Raw genomic sequence first — 17,899 nt, forward strand, 5'->3', positions numbered from 1 at the left:
TGCATGAGCTATCGCATCTTGGGAGCAGACTTTGGAGCCTCGCAACTGATTTTGATAATACAAGTTGAAGTGAACCAAATCATTCCTGCAGAAAAGGAGAAAGTTCCACACTCCTTTCCCTGCCTTATGGCCACATTGGACTTCTTTCCAAGCTGATTCAAAACTAGTCCAGAAGAAGACTAGAAAATGAGACCACCCCCAAACAACATATTTGTCTATCAAGTTAATGCATTGAATCAGTTTAGCAAATAGTTCATCAAGCTCCAGAAGAAGCAGAGCAGAACCACAGATTTGGGGAACAGAAGTGACAATGAAAGAGAAGGAACTTTTTCCTTTYGGGAGAGGCAGGCTGTGAAAACTCAATCTCACCCCACTTGTCACTCAAACACTAATCTCTGAGTCCAMATGCCTTCCCAAGCTGATTTCTGTTCTCAAAGAGAATAGGGATAATTATCTGTGCCAAAAATATAGATGGTTTCAAAAAACCATTTAGGAAACTATTGGAGGAAGAAAAACCCATTAAGGGCAGTTTAAAACAAAGATTCTGCTTCTGCCTCAGAAGGGCCCTCGAGGTGCAAATAACTGGAAGCTGAGGGATTATACCAGGAAGGAGCCTCTGAATGGGCTTCTTTGGACTATTGATCACTTTCCAAAAGAGGAAAATGGATTAGATGGACTCTTGGTCTGCTATGGCTTTACTTCTATATTCTCATTTAGAGCCTTTACCTGCTGTAAATGACATTAATTGATACTCTAGCCAGTCACCTGATGTTCCTTTCTCCCCTGTTTCAGAAAGCAATCAAGAGGATGAATGACCCCTATACTTCCCACATGTCTCTCTTCAGCATCTGCCTGCCATGGCTGGAGCAGGCCAGAAAACTCCTGCTGTGTGATGCCATGAGAGACATGCTGCATGGTCACATGAAAGAAAGCACCCCTAAGTCTTAGCTATTAGTGATTCTTACTTATTTTCATCCAAAGCTCCCTTAACTCTCTTTCTGTCAGCACTAGGATACATTCCTKCCTTGGCTATCTTCTCCTCTCCAATGAGAAAAGCATCCATGGAGGATCAAAGCATGATATGTACCCACTGTGTTGCTCAGATACCTTAGAGTTTAATGGTGTATCTGCTAAACACAATTTTTGCTAATCAAAACCTGTTTATAACAGTGTTTTGTGCTTTTTGCTATTCTTAAGCACCAACGCCCTTAACTGTGACAAAGTCAATGCAATTCTGAGAAATATTCACTACTAGTACTACTACTACTACTACTASTACTACTACTACTTCTACTAGGACAGTCATGAGAAATGTGACTGGGATGATAAAAGAAGCTGAACTGAAATGAAACTTGTATTGCCTCAACCGAGATTGCCAGTGAAAGATTTGATTTTTTATTCTCTGTATATTATGATATGTAAAAATACCTCCCAAAATGAGTTACGGATTTGGAGGAGACGTTCATGGTTTGATATCCTAGAGGTGATTGATTTATCTAGCTCTGTTCAAAGTTCTGCCTCACGGGACAAATGTCTCCATTAACCTTTCTTTCCTGGAGGCCGGCAGCCTTCTACATGTTACTAAATCCAAGACACCRTCCAAGCTAATAGCCACGCAGACGTAGTCAACCTGTTAATTACTCCCCCGACATGACGAGAAGTGAATTCATAGCTCTAAGATCCTCCCACTTGGCAGCACATTCACAGACTTGAAAGAGRAGTGAAATTGCTACCTGCTATTCTTCCCCAAGATAAGGATATTCGGACTCCTGTTAATTATCATGTTTTGATTAAACAGGAGTACTTTGTTCACTTTGTTCATGTATGTCTTTGAAGTAAATGACATTTTCCTGGAAGCAGAAAAAGTAATGATATGCCTTTATAAAATRTTAGTAGTACTATCTATATTGTAAGTGGTTTCTGATAGAAAAGAGCTACAGCAATGGTTTCTCCAAGTTACCTTTACACMCGACTTGCAAAAATACTAACATTTGCAAAGAATCACATTTTCTTTTATAGAATTGGTTCTAGAAAAAAATACTCATAACTCATATGCGTAGTTCTATCCACAACTTATAAGCAAAACTTAGCCTGCTTAAAAGGTTGTAATCCATGATTTGATGAAGTGTGGAGTGAGTGTTCTGGGCAGCAAATCATAGGCTTTATAGCCTTACATAAATATATTCAYTTTGTGAATGTTTGCAAATTAAAATCATGAGCAGAGGCTTTATTGTAAATCATTTTTGCATCAATACTGGTGGTGACAACACTGGGTCCATTTTTTCGGATACCCTTTGACAGTCTACTAGTATAGAAATATAGTCCTGATAATAGTCCTGATAAATAAATAAATAGATAAACATTTTTGGTACTCCACATGTATTAATTTATCGTATTACATGCAACATTTTGTGCCATAAATTAACTCTTAATTTTGGTGCTTCTTGAAAATGACCCCTGTTGGCTGAAAAAGCTCCTTTTCCTACAGGTTTTCCTACAGTTTGAGCCAATGGGAGAATACGAACCCAGTTCTGACTTTGGTTCCAATTCCTGCAGGTTTTTGTTCACATAACCCTTTTAGAGGACAAATAACGCTGTTTTTTCGTGCTTACTGCAGACTAAGTGAGATTAAGTGGCTTGTGCTCCCGCTGCTTTTGAGCAGAGAATGAAAGGGTGTCCCAGTAATGAAACTACAAGCTGATGCTGAAGAAGAGATTCTTGCAAGTACACACAGACATGACAGCAAAAAAAAAAAAGGAAGACAGAAAGTGCAATGGGTAATGTGCTTCCCAATTGGAAGGCATGGGGTGCATTTCAGGTCATGGAAAAAGCAGTGGCATTAGTACCCAGTGCGGAAAATCAATCGGGCCCCTTGAGCAGCTGTGTGTTTTCAGCCTTGCCCTAGAATACACAGATCTGAAACATTAAGCAGTCCAATAAGAGGGAGAAATTTAATTTGAGAGCAGCTGTTTTAAGGCAGATACGTTAAAAGGGAAGCACTGCGGTGAGGTGAGAACCAAACAACATGCCCTTTAGGCTGAAGGAGCTTTTAGTTTTATAGTTTTGTTATTGAAACCAGGCACAGAAAGAGCGCAGTCAWTGACTGCGCTCTTTTCGAGTTAGGAAAGGAGTGGGACCACAGTATGAAATTGAAGGTGGCTCTGTTAAAAAGTAATAACAAATAATCAGAGTTATCAGTCACTGGGACAAAAAACCTTTACTATGCTGCAGTAATTCTAGATGCTTTACAAGTGACCTAGGTCCTGTTGCTCAAGGTATTTAGGCACTRCTACTCATTTTCAGTAGCAGGATTAAAGGCATAAAATCATTGKGAACCTGGACATAGTCTGGCTATGCTTCTGCTCTCCACTGACAGTATTAGCACTGCTTATTTTAGGAGGTCAAAATTGACTAAAAATTGTGAGATGTTCTACCTTTTTTTCCAGATTTGTAGAATAGAAATATATTAAAATATTTCTATTTGCATCTTTACTCCCTAAAATCAGGAAGTATTTTATGAACACTCTAGGATTAGCTTTTAAGTATCACTGGAAATGCAGGAAAATCAAAAATGGGATGTGGTGGCCATTTAAGAACATGCCATAGTGCTGAACAAGGGCTAAATAAAGGAAATGGAGAACTGCATCTTCAGTTGAGATTARTAAGGAGAGCTGGAGAGCAGTAATATGCATTTGAATTTGGCAAGGTCATTTGAAAACAACATTATAAAATCTTTTCTGAAGACATACGTGGCCAAGACCTTGGTTTAATATCCTATCCGAAAATATGTTTATGCTAATCTGAATGCTAAAATGAAAACTGAAATAAAGTGCTGTGTTTCTCATCATGTAACTCCATGTATAATGAATAAATGCATGAATTCCTTTTATAAAAAGCACTTAACTTGAGTAATGCTTTGTTTTCTCTTATATTACTTTAATTTTCTCAAGGTCTACACTATATTGTTTTGTAAGAATAAGCCTTAGAGAAAGACACTAACTACATTGAATACTCCATCAATTTTCTGCATCTCATTCATTTAAACGTAGACCACATTAGAGATGCCCAAAATTGTGTGTTTACTGAAGAAACAGCTTCCATCTGTAGGTCTTGGAAGGCAGTGATCATCTTTGCAGAATACTGTAAACCATCAACAAGATTCTCCTGCCTGGAATGATGTTGTCTGTTATAAACAAGAGCTGGCAACTTTTTCTGATAACACAGAACTGAGCGAAATCTCAAAGACCTGATAATGCTATAAAAATAGCAGCATAGAGGCAAAAGCAGCTCAGTGGTGAGAAATAAAAAGCAGCCAGTACTGGGAAGAACACCGTGAAATATTCATAATTACCAGTATAATAGAGAACAATGAAACAAAATGCAGAATTGTAAACAGAATACTGAAGGAGTGTGACAACTAGTCTGATGAGATAGGCACATTCCTAAACAATTGCTGTTTGCCTTATTTTTAAGGAGAGTCCAATCTATATGGGTATTTTCAGGATACAAAGTAATCAAAATTGTAAGTTTTACTGTGGCCATTCATAGCTTATCATATGTGCATGGCTCATAGGAAGGCAACCTCTGTGGCTTGTCCTTGGCTGCAGAGTGCTGATAGCGATGCTTACCCAAACAGCCATACTCCAGGAAAATGATTAGATGCAAAGGGAAATCATAAGGCCAATATATTTTGATGGGCAATTCCTGTGACATGCAAATTTTTATCTCGGGCAGTTAAGTCTTTGTCCATCTATTCCTTTCTTCCTAAAAAAAAAAATCCTTGTTTTAACTAGAAACAACCCTCACCCACTCAGATTCAAGATCAGTCCTATGTTCAAAAGCATTTCTAAATTAAAATGCGTATGTAGCAGATAATCCAAGCACACCAAGAGCTGCAGCTCCTGCTGTGCCTTTGGCACACAAGAAGAACAGCAAGAGGCAGAACTCCAGGTGTGACTGACTGAGCCTGGGCTTCCTTCTGCTGGATTGGCACCTCCTGAGACAAATAAAACATTTTTTGGCTCATCTATATGTGCAAGAATCTGCTTATTTTTAAGTGCAGTTAATAGTGTGCAAGAGAGAGAAGAAGAGAGAATATTTTTTTGGAAGGAATATAAGCAAACTTAACTAATGGAAGAATGAGGCGACTGACCTAGATTTCAGGGACTGGAACATGTCTCTCATGCAGATGAAAAGTCCATTGCAGCTCCCCTTTAAGTTGTATGCCATCCAAGTCTATTTGTCTGGAAGCAGTTACCTGCTCATAGCTGAAAAAGCTGTTTGATATATTTTTTATGAATCCAGTTTCTCCGGTGCTAGGATAATTGATAGCAGCACCAGCTTGCATTAATTATTGTTCTTCTGTCTTCAGAATGATGTTCCTTAAAAAGGAAAGCAGAAAAAAAAAGAGAAAATGTATTCATTTTGCAGAAAAGGCAAATAAAAATTTCTTTTCAGTGATTCATTTTGAAATATTATACAGCAAAGGACAGTAATACAATTAAGAAAACATGTTTGAAAAATACATTTCTTCTTGGTTTAAAGGAGATATTCATTAAAACGGGGAAGAATTTATAATAAAAAAGAATGTGAGCCAATCAGAAAACAATTGAGGTTCTATTTGTTGGGTTTTATTTTTTTTCCTCTTTTGAAATTAGGACAAGTTCAGTAATAAATCAAGACGATTAGTATAGTTTTTTAGCTGATATTTTGCCTATTTTCATTTCAAATTTTAACTTATTGTAGCAAATTAAATTCTTAAGGAAGCACTGATTTATAATTATATGTATATGGAAACATCAATAAGCTGCATGCTCAATATAATATGTGCTACAGTAAGAGAAAGAGAAGTTGGGGACCTTACAAATAGATTCACAGAAGACTAATAGTGATTTTCATTTATTAATTAGGTGAAAGAAAATGCAGTTAATTCATACATTACAAATAGTATAAATATACCAGAGAGCATTTGTAATAATATGAATAGCTTTTAAAGGGAGCTCCTTAGACAGCAGACTTGCTGGCGCTCCTGATGAGGACTTCCCTGTTTCCTATCAAATAGATTCACATGGTGTTTCAGTGAGATATCTTCTCATCTGTTCTTGTCCGTCCAAATGACATGTCCATCACTGATTTTAATTCAGAGTTTCTCAAATCCTTTAGTGTGACCATAATGTGCTCTATGTTGCCTGGAAGACTGGCCATATTGTACTGCCTTTTGAAGCCCTTTAGGCCAGATGCAAAGGCTCTGTGGTTTCTGATTAGCAGTATTGCAATTACTGCTGAAACAGAAATAAATTGCCTGGGTCCTAGAGCTCTAAAGTACTTGGATCAAAAGTGTTTGAGGGGTGGGCTATGTACAGTACTTCTCCTGATAAGTCTGAGCAGTGACTTCCACAAAGAACGTTCAGTCCCCCTTTTTTTTCCCCATGCATATACAGGCCAAGGATACACCTACTAAGCACATCTCAGATGAGGAAACTTTTTAGCTTTTCTAAATTCTCTGTCATATCCTGCATTTCGCACATATACACAAAGATTTTTACAAGTGGAAGTCATATCCTCTTCCTGCTTCGTCTCTGCGTTTCTTGTAGCAAAGCAAAGTTTCACAAACAAACAAAAAATTTTCRTATGCAACTATCCAGAAAATCATTTATGTTAATGTGTTTGGTCAATGTTCAATAGGATATGTTTCACCAAAAACAAAAACAGCGTATTTTGAGAATAAAAGCRTATTTATTTATTCTAGCATACTTTAAGAATAAAAATAGGGTCATATAAAATAGTTCTGGCACATCTTCATAAAGTGTTTTGGGACGACAATATTGACAAAACAAGATAAATAAAAATGAAACATTTTTGCATGTTTGCTAACGAAAAGCACTTTAAACACAGTCTTATTGCCCTGTTCCACCTTTTCATAGTTAAAACTACAGATTCCAGGGCATGATATCAGGGTACAACTGGAGTAGCTCAGCAGGGAATCAGACACTGAAAGTTACAAYTTATTTTCACAGAGGCCAGTGAATCTTTTAGTTATAACTAACCCTGGACTCCTCGTTCGTTTTCTTAGCAAGTAAGACAAAGATTCTTCAGATTCCAGCTTTGTTTTTGTCTAAATTCTGTATTTAGTTTTGCAAATGTCTCTCTGCAGTGACTTCTTTGAAGTTACTCTRTTAAAACTTACATTGGTCTAAGTGAAGAGAGAAACAGGACCAGAGCATGTTGGCTTTAGGATGCCTAGCTGCAGAGCCAAGAGTGCAAGCTTCATTTATGTGATTTTTTTGTTGATTATATAGATGTGAATATAATGCAAATGGGACCCGTCTTCATGTCAAGACACTTTTTAATGCTTTAAAGTGTTAATACTGTTTATATGGAGGAAATAGCAGTATTACATTTGCATGTTTTCTTGTATTTTGATTTTCACTTTTGGTTAAAAGGTAACAGTTCTACTGCATGGCACATTATTTTATAATATTTTGCTTGAACTGTCAATAGCTTATTTCACTATATGCATTCCCCCTTTGGCACTGGCTTTTCTCTCCAAGAAAGAGATCCGTTGCCTGACATGTAAGCAGGTTGGAAGGCTCTGGCCCTGCTCAGCAAGACACGGTATCCCATATTTAATTAAGCCTCTTCGTCATCCAAATATCAATGGGATTAGGTGTGTGTTTTAGGCATGACATGTGTCAACACAATTTACTGAACTGAGGTCTGAAAAAAGAATGATACCCATGGAATTTACTGTATAWGTTATGTTATTAAAGATAGCCTGCCACTGAATACATAAAAGTGGGCAGCATTAAGGCCATGCAAAATTCTTCATAACTGACTGTTTTATTGTGCTCTTTATGTAGATGCAGATGAGGTTTTTACATACTTCTATAGTGTTTCATGTAATTCAACATATGTGCGGGCAAATTTGAATATCCTCATAATTCCTACTACCTGCAATAAAATATCATCAAGAGCCTAGACCTGATGGTTTTCTGGTAGTTGGTACTTAAAGAATTGAGCGAGTGGACAGGCCCAGCCATATGCTCCTGCTGATTAATGACACTTCACAGATGTATTAAAATTCACTTGCCTCCACTTCATGCCTCACTGCACAGCCAAAGCACAATCGCCATCACCCAGACCATTCAAACTGCTTTGCATTAGTGTTTAATTAAACACAGATAATTTCCAGGACTATTTTGAGTATAAACATAGCCTTGTATCTAAGCTGCATTTTACCTTAGGCAGGAAATGTGAATAATGAGAAGAGAATGAAATAGAAATGTAAGAAAAAAAAAGGTTTACACAAATATTAGTTCACCTATTTTGTTTTTCTCCTTCCAAATTTAGCTTGACAGAATCATGAGTTAAGGGAATGATCTACCAAGCACAGCTCATCCCTCCACTCCTCCCACCCCCTCCCAGCCCTTATGAGTGTGAGGACACTGATTACTGAATTTATTTGAAAAAAGTCAATTTACATACTCTGCAGAGATATATTAAGGTGTAATTAATTGCTCTGAAAATCTGATACTCAGCCAAAGGGAAATTTTCACAGTAACTTGGACAATGTTTAGCTCAGAACTGGAGTATCTGCTTGAAAAACTCCATGGTGGTGCAATTGAAGTAGGTTAAAAYGGGCATAAGACCCCTGAGTTTGTGAGTTAACCAACACCTACCATCTGTGCTGTCGTTTTAAACAGAGGCAAATTGACTGCTTCAATGTATGAGGCTTTAATATTTGACAGAGAAAACTAGATGACGTCCCTTTTGCTTATACTTTTCAGGGTTGGAAGGATTTCAAAAGGTTTCTCTTCTTCTCTTTGACCTGAAAGAAAGCCAAGTTAGGTCAGACTGGAGAGATTTTGAAAAAATGRTTCTGTTAGTGAAGCTGTTTCATTTTCAACCCTCTGAGCCACTACTATGCTTAGCAATATTGCACTGTTTTTCAGAGGATGCCTATAAAACTCAAGTCCGAATTGATGATGARCCAGCTTATTTGGACATTCTAGACACTGCTGGACAGGTAAGTAGTTTTCCAATATAAACTATTCTACCAGAGAAAATTAAACAGAGAAAAACAAAGATCTTAACCTCAGATAGATAGGTCACAAGGCTAGAAACAAACTTTTCGTTTCAAATACAAGCAAGCAGAGTCAGAATAATACCGAGGAATTAACAAAGTAGAAAATTAAAGGGGTTTTCAATGGTATAATATACCATCAAAATCGGACCAGAAGAGATAGACAAAATTGATCAAGTAGTAGTTAAAAGCTTATTTGTTTCTTTCTCTTGTATGCAGAAACATCTTCCACAATCATAAAATGAATGAGTGCTGTTTTTCATTTCTCTTAAATGTTTTTTGTTCCTGTCTTTCTATATATTACTGGAATATCCTGGTGTAGCTATAGATTGGCGGTTTTGTAGCCACTATTCTCTCCGCTTTATATTTTATCATCAAATGTTCACCCCTAAGAAAAGATCTTACTGTCAAAAGGAGCACACAGGGTATATATAACATGAATATACGTGTGTATGGACATCTGTCAAGGAAATACATTTTTTGCTTATGGTAAGGCAAGGAAAGAAGTTAAATCAAAGAGCTCCTCTACCTGATTCAATTTATTTCATTTTCCTCTTAATTTTTTTTTAGCATTTAATRAAAATGTTGCAGTAGTTTGATTTTTTTTTTGAGGTGTGTGTCATGTTCTCTTTGAAGGCTTTGATAGTTTCATGAGATCACTCTTGTCATAGTTTATATGCACCATGTACAAGAATGAGTCCTTAAAAAAATGATTTGAGAAATAAATGTCTGGAAGCCTTGATCTCAGCTTCCTAAACATCTGAGCTGGGCACTACAAATGATGGAAAATTCAATCATCTGTCAGAACTGRAACAGTATCAAGTTATATAAGGTCATATGTAGTTCAGAGAGATTGTTGTTTGCATGAGTTTTACTTGTGAATGAAATATAGGCCAATTTCAAAGTGAATTCAACACAGCTTCAAGARTCAAAAGATGCCCTGAATTATTCTTCCTTGGCCTAAAATAGTTCCAGCAGTTAACTGGGGACTTGCTGCTGAGTATCCTCTGAAAGTGTGTGTTTGATTCTCCAGAAAATCTAAGCTAAATTTTTAAGGCAGCACTCCAAAACTAAGAATCTAWTTGGCCTGGAATTTAATTAAAACAGGCCTAGAAGTTTCTTGTATGTAATTGTCTTAAGTTTGTTTCAGCCATGATTCAACAGGGAGGGGAATAAGGGACATCAGTTGTTCATGGTTGAACGTAGGTATATATTTGATGGAGAAAGAGATGTGCACTGTTAAAAATTTTTTGAATTTTGTTTGTATTAAACATGACAAGGTTCTGTGGTGAGAAGGTGTTGCCAATATTGTGGATACTATCAGAACTGCCAGCTGTAAAGCAAGTAGAGTAAATCAGAAGCATGTGCACAGAAAACTCAGGATAAGAACAATTGAGAAAGAACGGAGAGTTTTATTTCAAGTTTTATTTCAAGAAATTCTATATTAGAAGCCCAAAGTGTAATGAAATGTGAGGCAGAGATTTTGGCGCAAGCAGAGGCCTGTCAGTAGCACGTCCTCAGGAGATTTGGGTAAGGCTATACAGTTTAAAGCTCCAAGTTAACTGATATGAGAAAAGCTCTGCTTTAAGTTTCCCTTTACTTCCATTTCTGGACTACCAGCAAAGAAAATTTTTCAGGTGTTCTAGGGCAGAAGCTCTTCCCAGTTTCCTAGTGMCTTATTTTTCAGAAAGTCCTGAAAAACAGCTAGATCCTGGGGTTAGTTGTTTTTCTTTGTAAATGCTGTTAGGCTTTTTGAGTTCACTGTCTATCTTCAGTACACAACCCAGAAAGAAATCAAAGCTTATTGCAAATCTTATTGAAGTCAACAGCTATGATAGCCTGTTTCCTCACAGAGGGCTTAATGTTACGTTCACTTAAGTTCAAACTGAAACTCTCTTGTGATTTAAAAAAAATATAAAGCAAAAAGCATCTCGTTATGCTGATGATCGTGTGCTCTGTGATAACCTCTGTGGATTTTATGTAAAGTCAGAAATGGTTATACAAGTTCTAAATCATCTAGTGGAAATTTCGTTTCTCTTTGGTGCCTTCACAGTCATAAATACTTCATCATCAACTTTGTATCGTGATTTTAATCTCCTTAGGAGATCAAGGAGCTAAAACTATAATTCTCTCGCATTTGGGAAATACAAGAAGTCGTCAGAGAAACTAACGTTTAGTCACTGTTCTATGGAATATGTTTCACCAAATATTATTCTCCTTTCCTTGCTGTGCAAGTGGAACACTGACAAGATAATGTGGTAATGTAATTCTGTTAATTCTGTCCAGATTTCATTTCTGAAACTGGATACAAATCTTCAATATTTTAATTGATAGATGTAGTTTGGGGCTTCAAAAAAATAGATGGGACTTAAGAAATCATTTTTTTGATTCTCAGCTCTCAGAAGTTACATTCAAACAAAGTTAAAAACTTTCTTTGTTTTTAACAAAGTAAGGTAACTGAGCAGCAGCCTGTCTGAGCCCTCTGTAATCAACTTTAGGCAAAAAAAGAATTTCAGAAATTTTGGTTTTCATATTCAGTGACACAACTGAGTCAGAAGACATGTATTTAGCCTCATATTTGCTTCCTGAAGAGGCTTGATTCTTTTGGATCTTTTTTATGTAAATCTTCTCTGAAAATCACTTCTGGTACCTTGCGACTTATCTTCTAAAGGTCAAGATGTATGATTTTCTTCTAAGTAACATTTGAAAGTTTGATACCTTGCACAATAAAGACAAGYATTTCTACATCTGGTTTCCTAGAACACAGAAGCAAAAATTTAAGTGGGATTTTCATTAAAACGAAAATATCAAGGGAGAAAATGGAAACAGTAATACACCAACTTATCAGTCTTTTATTGTAATTAAAGGTAGAATTCAACAGTCTAAACATAGGTATCCAATTCCACTTCAGAAATGTTAAAATATATGAAGCTTTGCTTAATCTTAGCTTAAATATGCCAAAAAATCAATGGGAGAGCCATGACTTTCTGAAGGGGTAAACTGAAGGAGTGAATACAGATGAGATACGCCAATAAAATGGAACAAAACAAAACAAAACAAAATAAAATAAAATAAAATAAAATATAAGGTGAGAGAGCAAATGTGAGATTGAGCTTTAGGAGGAAAAGAATTATTTTTTAATTCTGTAGACTGAAATTTGGCACATGGAATAAGCATCAAAACTTTCACTGAAATCTGGAAATGCAATTTATTTACTGTAAAGAAAGCTCATACTGTCTTGTTCTTGATCTTATTCTTAGGACATTTCTTAAGTTACTCTCCCTTGAAACTGCMCCATGGGCTTCTCTCTGTCCCTAGGACGTGTGGGAATAGGGTGGGGATTCTGGGGGTTTTCCTTCTTGGGTGAGTCATCACCCTCACTGCTTGTACGCATAACTGCTTTAAACTAGTATGAATTCCAGAACACCTATGGGTGYAAATAAAAGCACATTCAGACCTTGAAGCTTTTATTCCTTGCTCAGGTCACTTCCCAATTGTCATTAGAGACTGACAATCCCCAAGAGTTCCAACCAGGCACAAAAGCCTCCACATGGGGTTAGAGAAACCTTCTGTTCACTCATTTACCATTTCTCATTCTCTCTTTAAACTTAAAAAGATGCTGCTGCTCCTGGGGCCTGCTTTGAATTCCTCCTCCTGGAACAGACACAGTGTTTATCTTTTCTGTTGTATTTATAAACTGTTGACTGACACAGGAGCTTTTATTCATGCCACGGGTTTGCTCCTTATGACTCACCACCCAACTCCCGATTTAGACCTCATGCCAAGCTTTAAAAGAGCATCACACCGAATTACCTTCACTGCAAAACAATATCTGAGGTGCCCCAATGTAGAAAAGACTTTTTTTCCAGACACAAAGCAAGCAAATATGCAGAAAAATGGATTTGTGTACCTGTCAGTGATAATGCATTTCAAGATTATCGCACCTATTTTTGATTGTTAAAATGGGAGCTTTTTATGATAAACTTAGTGCACCAGTATCTTTCCCAAGTGTGAGTCAGAGACTTGAAAAATTGGTCTTAAAATGTGATGGCATGTCATTTCAGGAAGATTTTCCTTTGTCTGGGACTGTGTGCACATGAATTCATTTTCAGGCAGACGCTTTCAACGTGACAACAGCAGTGTGCTCTGTAGTGAAATCCATCTCTCAAATTGCCAGCAAATCACACRACGTGTTTATCCTGCCAACCTCCAGGACTATGATTTTTGCCCCCCGCTTCAAGCTTTGAAGAGGAACCATATTAGTCCCAAGAGCCCTTCAGATAAACACACTTGCTCAGACTAAACACTATAGTCCGGTGACTCACTCAGGCTGTTATCTGAGATCCTTCTGCTTATTATCTAAACATGCTGCTCTGTAATCCTGAATCAATGGAAGTCGAATCTCACACTAAGCTACTGCAGCTTATCTCAAGGAAATGTAAAATGTCTTTTTGGTAGTAATTATATTTTAATGGGCTTTTACAGCTTGTACTTTTAAGAGGAAAATAATTTTAGTGCACTTTCTGCTATGTACTGTRGTGAGTAAATGAAATCCATTTTATTTTTAGCGGTGAATTCAGTAGCAAACATTAATACAGTCTATTAGTGAAGAATATTAGTTTTATTTGCCTTTTTCTTTTTTGTTTCACAGGCTGGTGATGTCGTATTTTGAAACTAAAATCATAGTGTTGAAAACTTGCTTGGTTGCTTCTCAAGTGAAGCTGTTCTTTTTAGGGCCACTAAAATCACTCCTAAGATCAGATCATTAGATTTGGGGAAGGGTAGACTTTGAAGAAATATTTATTTGCCACAGATATTGAGTGAAAAAAAAAAAAAAAAAGTGTTCCAATATATCATAGATTAAATTGCAGATCTGAATCCAATTGTATTTTAGTATACAGTGTAATAAGCTATATTTATAAGCAAATCCCATATGATTAAACTTATCCAGGTCTTCCACCAGACTTTACGATTATTTAAACTTGCCTTGATCGGTAACTTAATGTTACCAGTCATATTTTATACCTTTTCTTCTCACTGTTAAATGAGGTTGAAGCCTTTGGAATTCTGCTTCCAGGAGACTTRGGCATGCTCTAGGTGCATCCTGCATTCTTTATACTTTTGTAACTGTCCTCAATAATCCCATAGAGAATCCCATTTTACAAAGTTTTACCCATCAAAAGGCAGTTATTGCAAAGCAGCTCTGCATGGACCAGTGATTCCAGTGAGCAGAAAATTGCTTTCCACCTGTAGCAATTTTCACAAATGTCACATTAAAGAGATATTTCCAGAACTAAAAATGTGGCTTGCAGGCTAAAGAAACAAGTACGTGTAACAGCACCACCTGGTGCCATTTGCCTTGCCAATGAGAAAAACTAGGAGAGGAGGGTGCTCAGGCTTTGGACTGGTGGAAGTGGAAAAGTGGGTAAGCCCAAACAACCATAAATCAACAAAACTTGCTGAGTTTCCAGCTATTCTGCAGCTTTTGGATTCTATGCCAGTCCATTGAATGCTGATATCTCTGGATGGATGGATGGATGGATGGATGGATGGATGGATGGATGGATGGATGGAAGGAAGGAAGGAAGGAAGGAAGGAAGGAAGGAAGGAAGGAAGGAAGGAAGGAAGAAAAAGTTGCACATTCAGTTTTTATCTATATCAACTATAAACTGCAAAATTGCATGTGAGATCTGTCAAGAAAAGGCTTTTTAGATATATTGTTTTCAATTCACACTAGCAGTGTGAGGCTGAGGGAAAGCATAAAAACAAAATCCATCTTTCACAGTTGAATTTCCAGCACTTACTCAAGAACAGGGAAGTGCCATCGACAAAATAAATAAATAAATAAGCACCTCAGTAAATGTTTCCACCTGAACTTCCCTGCCTGTCATCCTTCCTTTATAATTTTAAGAACACTTTGCAGCTACTCGAGTCCATAGAAGAAGAAATGAAAAACAAAGTTGAAATATAATAAAATARTGAAATTTTGAAGCACTTCATTTTTCTTAATTTCCTTTTTCTTTTTTTTTTTTAACTGTTTATGTTTCAGGTTTTTCTTGCTTCATAAGTTTACATGGATTTTTCTGCCTGCTTTTGTTTTGTGCCTAATGGCTGAGGAGAACCAATTGTTGCCACAGGAGATCCATGTCATTACCAAAACAGCAGGATGATGTGAAACAAACCATGCTAGGAAGCAATCTTTCCTTTAAAAAAAAACAAAGAAATGAGACGTTGGCTGTGCCTATGAAATTAGTTCTTCTGTCTTAGTTATAATATGGCATTGTAGCAAGCTGAAGAAGTCAAACTCCACTTGCCAAATTGTAGGCAGGTTGTGTCCTTGTGCAGGAGACTTTTGGCATCTCTCAAGAGCTACTCAGCATCTTTCAGGATGTATTGATCCTAGATACCTTGTGACTACAGTTTTATACATTGGTCTTTATCCTTGCAGCTCTTTCCCAAGGAAGTGAAAACTACTGTCCTRCTAGACAGGCAGACACGCAAACTGTGGGTCCAAAAACAGTGTCATTCCATTAACCACACTGGAAGTGAATTATCTTTAGTTGCACTGCTGCTAATTTACTCTGAAACCTAGATATCTTAGTAACAGATATGGATGAAATCTTCAGTGAATGCTGAGTGATGATCAGCTCCATAAAATAGTGTAAGTTTGCATTATTAGAGAAGAATGTTCCCACTGAATTTTCTTACCATTCATAATAATAATATTAAAAACAAAATACCAGCAGTTTCACTATATTGAATCACTTATCCTGGAAATCCTGGAAACATTTTTCTACTGTAAGGAAAAGAGAAAAAGGTAGGATCTCCCCAGCCCCTTTCTGTCTCAGATTCGTACCAGATTTTAATCCTTAGAGCAATGTAAAACCAATGCAACTAAAACAAAACAGCTAGTTTTGCATGCGTATTGGTACTGATTTATGCATTCGTGAGGAATTACATCCTTCAGATAAGCTCTAAGCTAAATTTCAATGACGAGAATGAGTCCACAATTGATTAAATACTACAAAGGTCTAAAAGAAGCCACTACACAGCTTTCTTGCCTCTTTTTTCTTTAATTCCACACCCCCCCCCCTTTTTTTTTTTTTTTTATTCTTTGTTCAGATTGTATCTCCTGTGGTGAGTAGAGCACATGGGAAGCGAAACGGGAGTAAATACCCCAGCCGGCTCCTCGTTACCACTCCACTAGCGCGTTGTTGTCTTCTTTTTTTCCCTGCTGTTTACTAAAATGTAACTACCGAGCTATTAATTCTTTCCCTTTCCCATTTATGATGCATTTGTGATAAAAGGTGGAAATCGGCTTCGTTCTTTCTTGCATACGAATGAGGAGGTGGTGGGGAGGAAAGTGTTTTACAGGGCCCGATACACTAAATGCGGTTGGGGGTTTTAGAGACAGTTAGCGATGAAGATTGCTTCAGTGCATGCATTTAAGAGAAAATTACTGAGGTGTTTATCCCTAAAGAAGACTCCATTAGCATTAATATGAAAGAAAAAGACAGTTCTCTGAGTTAGGGGTTGGAGCACTGAGACATTTAACCTGGCATTGTGGAGAACTGCTATGGTGATATCGTCCATATTTTGGGGTGAATGGAAAGTTAACATGATCTCACAGTGATGGGCTGTATATTTTTGTTGCTGGATATGACAAGCTGTTTGCCATCTTTAGAAAAAGCAGGATAATAAAAAAAAAAAAAGCTCTGATCCTAGCACAGGTGCAGCAAACTTAGCAAAGACATTATCACCTGAGGGCTAATGGGCAATTAGAGGAGGAACATCAGTGAAGGGAAGCTGCTTCCAGAGAGAGGGTCAAAATGCTACAGCAGGTAATTTAGTAGATCTTTAGTGGAAAAGAGGAGCTGCTGTATGAATGTTATTTTTTAATGTTCTGTGTTATTTTATTGGAAAGTTCYTCTGAGTTGTCTTTTATATATATGCGTTTGTTTTACTTTTTTTTTCCTATTAGGCTGATATGGTTCAAGCTTACTTTATGTCTAGCTAAGATGTTCAGTTTTTGCAAAAGCAGAGCAGTGTGAGTGTGGAACAGCAAGGGAATACAAAATGTTCTGCTGCTGGCTAGTGTGGCAATAGCCAGTCCTTGCTGGCCAGGGCACGAAGGGGCCTCTCCCCCRTCTGTCATAAGGCTCAATCCTGGTGTGTCTGTGAATGACAGCAATACCAGATATGCTGGAAAAAATGTATCATAACTGGAAAGCAAAGAGGAAGGTGAACCCTTAAGCTCTTATTTAGAAAAGGGCATGAATTCATAGGTGATAGCAAGAAATTTCTTATAGCAGCATAAAGAAGCCAGTATGGAACTAACATGACCAAATCTGATGGCCTTTAGTTATGGTGAAAACTTACACTTCAAATTCTTGGATTTATCTGAATGATGAGGCTAAAGCCTTTAGGAATGAAGGTAGGTTAATATAATAATTTAGATTAAGTAATAAAGACCTTTTTCTTAAAAAAATTATTCCTTATATTCATTACTTCAAAAGTTTCTAAAATGTCTTCAGCACTTAGAGATTAAAGAATTAATCCCTTTCCAGGCCAATTCATTAGTCTTCTTCAGAAATAAAAATGAGTTGAGGGCTAGTGTTACACTAGCTCCTGTGTGAGGATTTGAAGGCTTTTTATTAGAGGGAGCAGATCAATGCTGGAGAAGGTAGGTGTGGGAGAAGAAGAGGAGAGAGGAATGTTTAAATTTTCAGCCATAATTAGGAAAGTAAAATGATATTTGCATTGTTTGTTCAGTCTAGAGTGTTGCCTTGATTTTTTTTTTTTTTTTTTTTTTTTTTT

General features: G+C 37.0%; 1 protein-coding gene across 2 annotated transcripts in view; it reads left to right on the plus strand.

Moving 5' to 3' along the window:
• RIT2 (Ras like without CAAX 2) overlaps positions 1-17,899 on the plus strand; it is a 153,165-nt gene that overhangs the window by 54,894 nt on the left and 80,372 nt on the right. For both annotated transcript variants that reach the window (XM_026039290.1, XM_026039297.1), the window contains exon 3: positions 8,952-9,025. In XM_026039290.1, the coding sequence (XP_025895075.1) occupies positions 8,952-9,025 (74 nt within the window). The remainder of the gene's footprint in view (positions 1-8,951; positions 9,026-17,899) is intronic.

The sequence above is a fragment of the Nothoprocta perdicaria genome, unplaced genomic scaffold (genome assembly GCF_003342845.1).
Source record: "Nothoprocta perdicaria isolate Ctin4 unplaced genomic scaffold, notPer1 scaffold_10, whole genome shotgun sequence".
Lineage (NCBI taxonomy): Eukaryota > Metazoa > Chordata > Aves > Tinamiformes > Tinamidae > Nothoprocta > Nothoprocta perdicaria.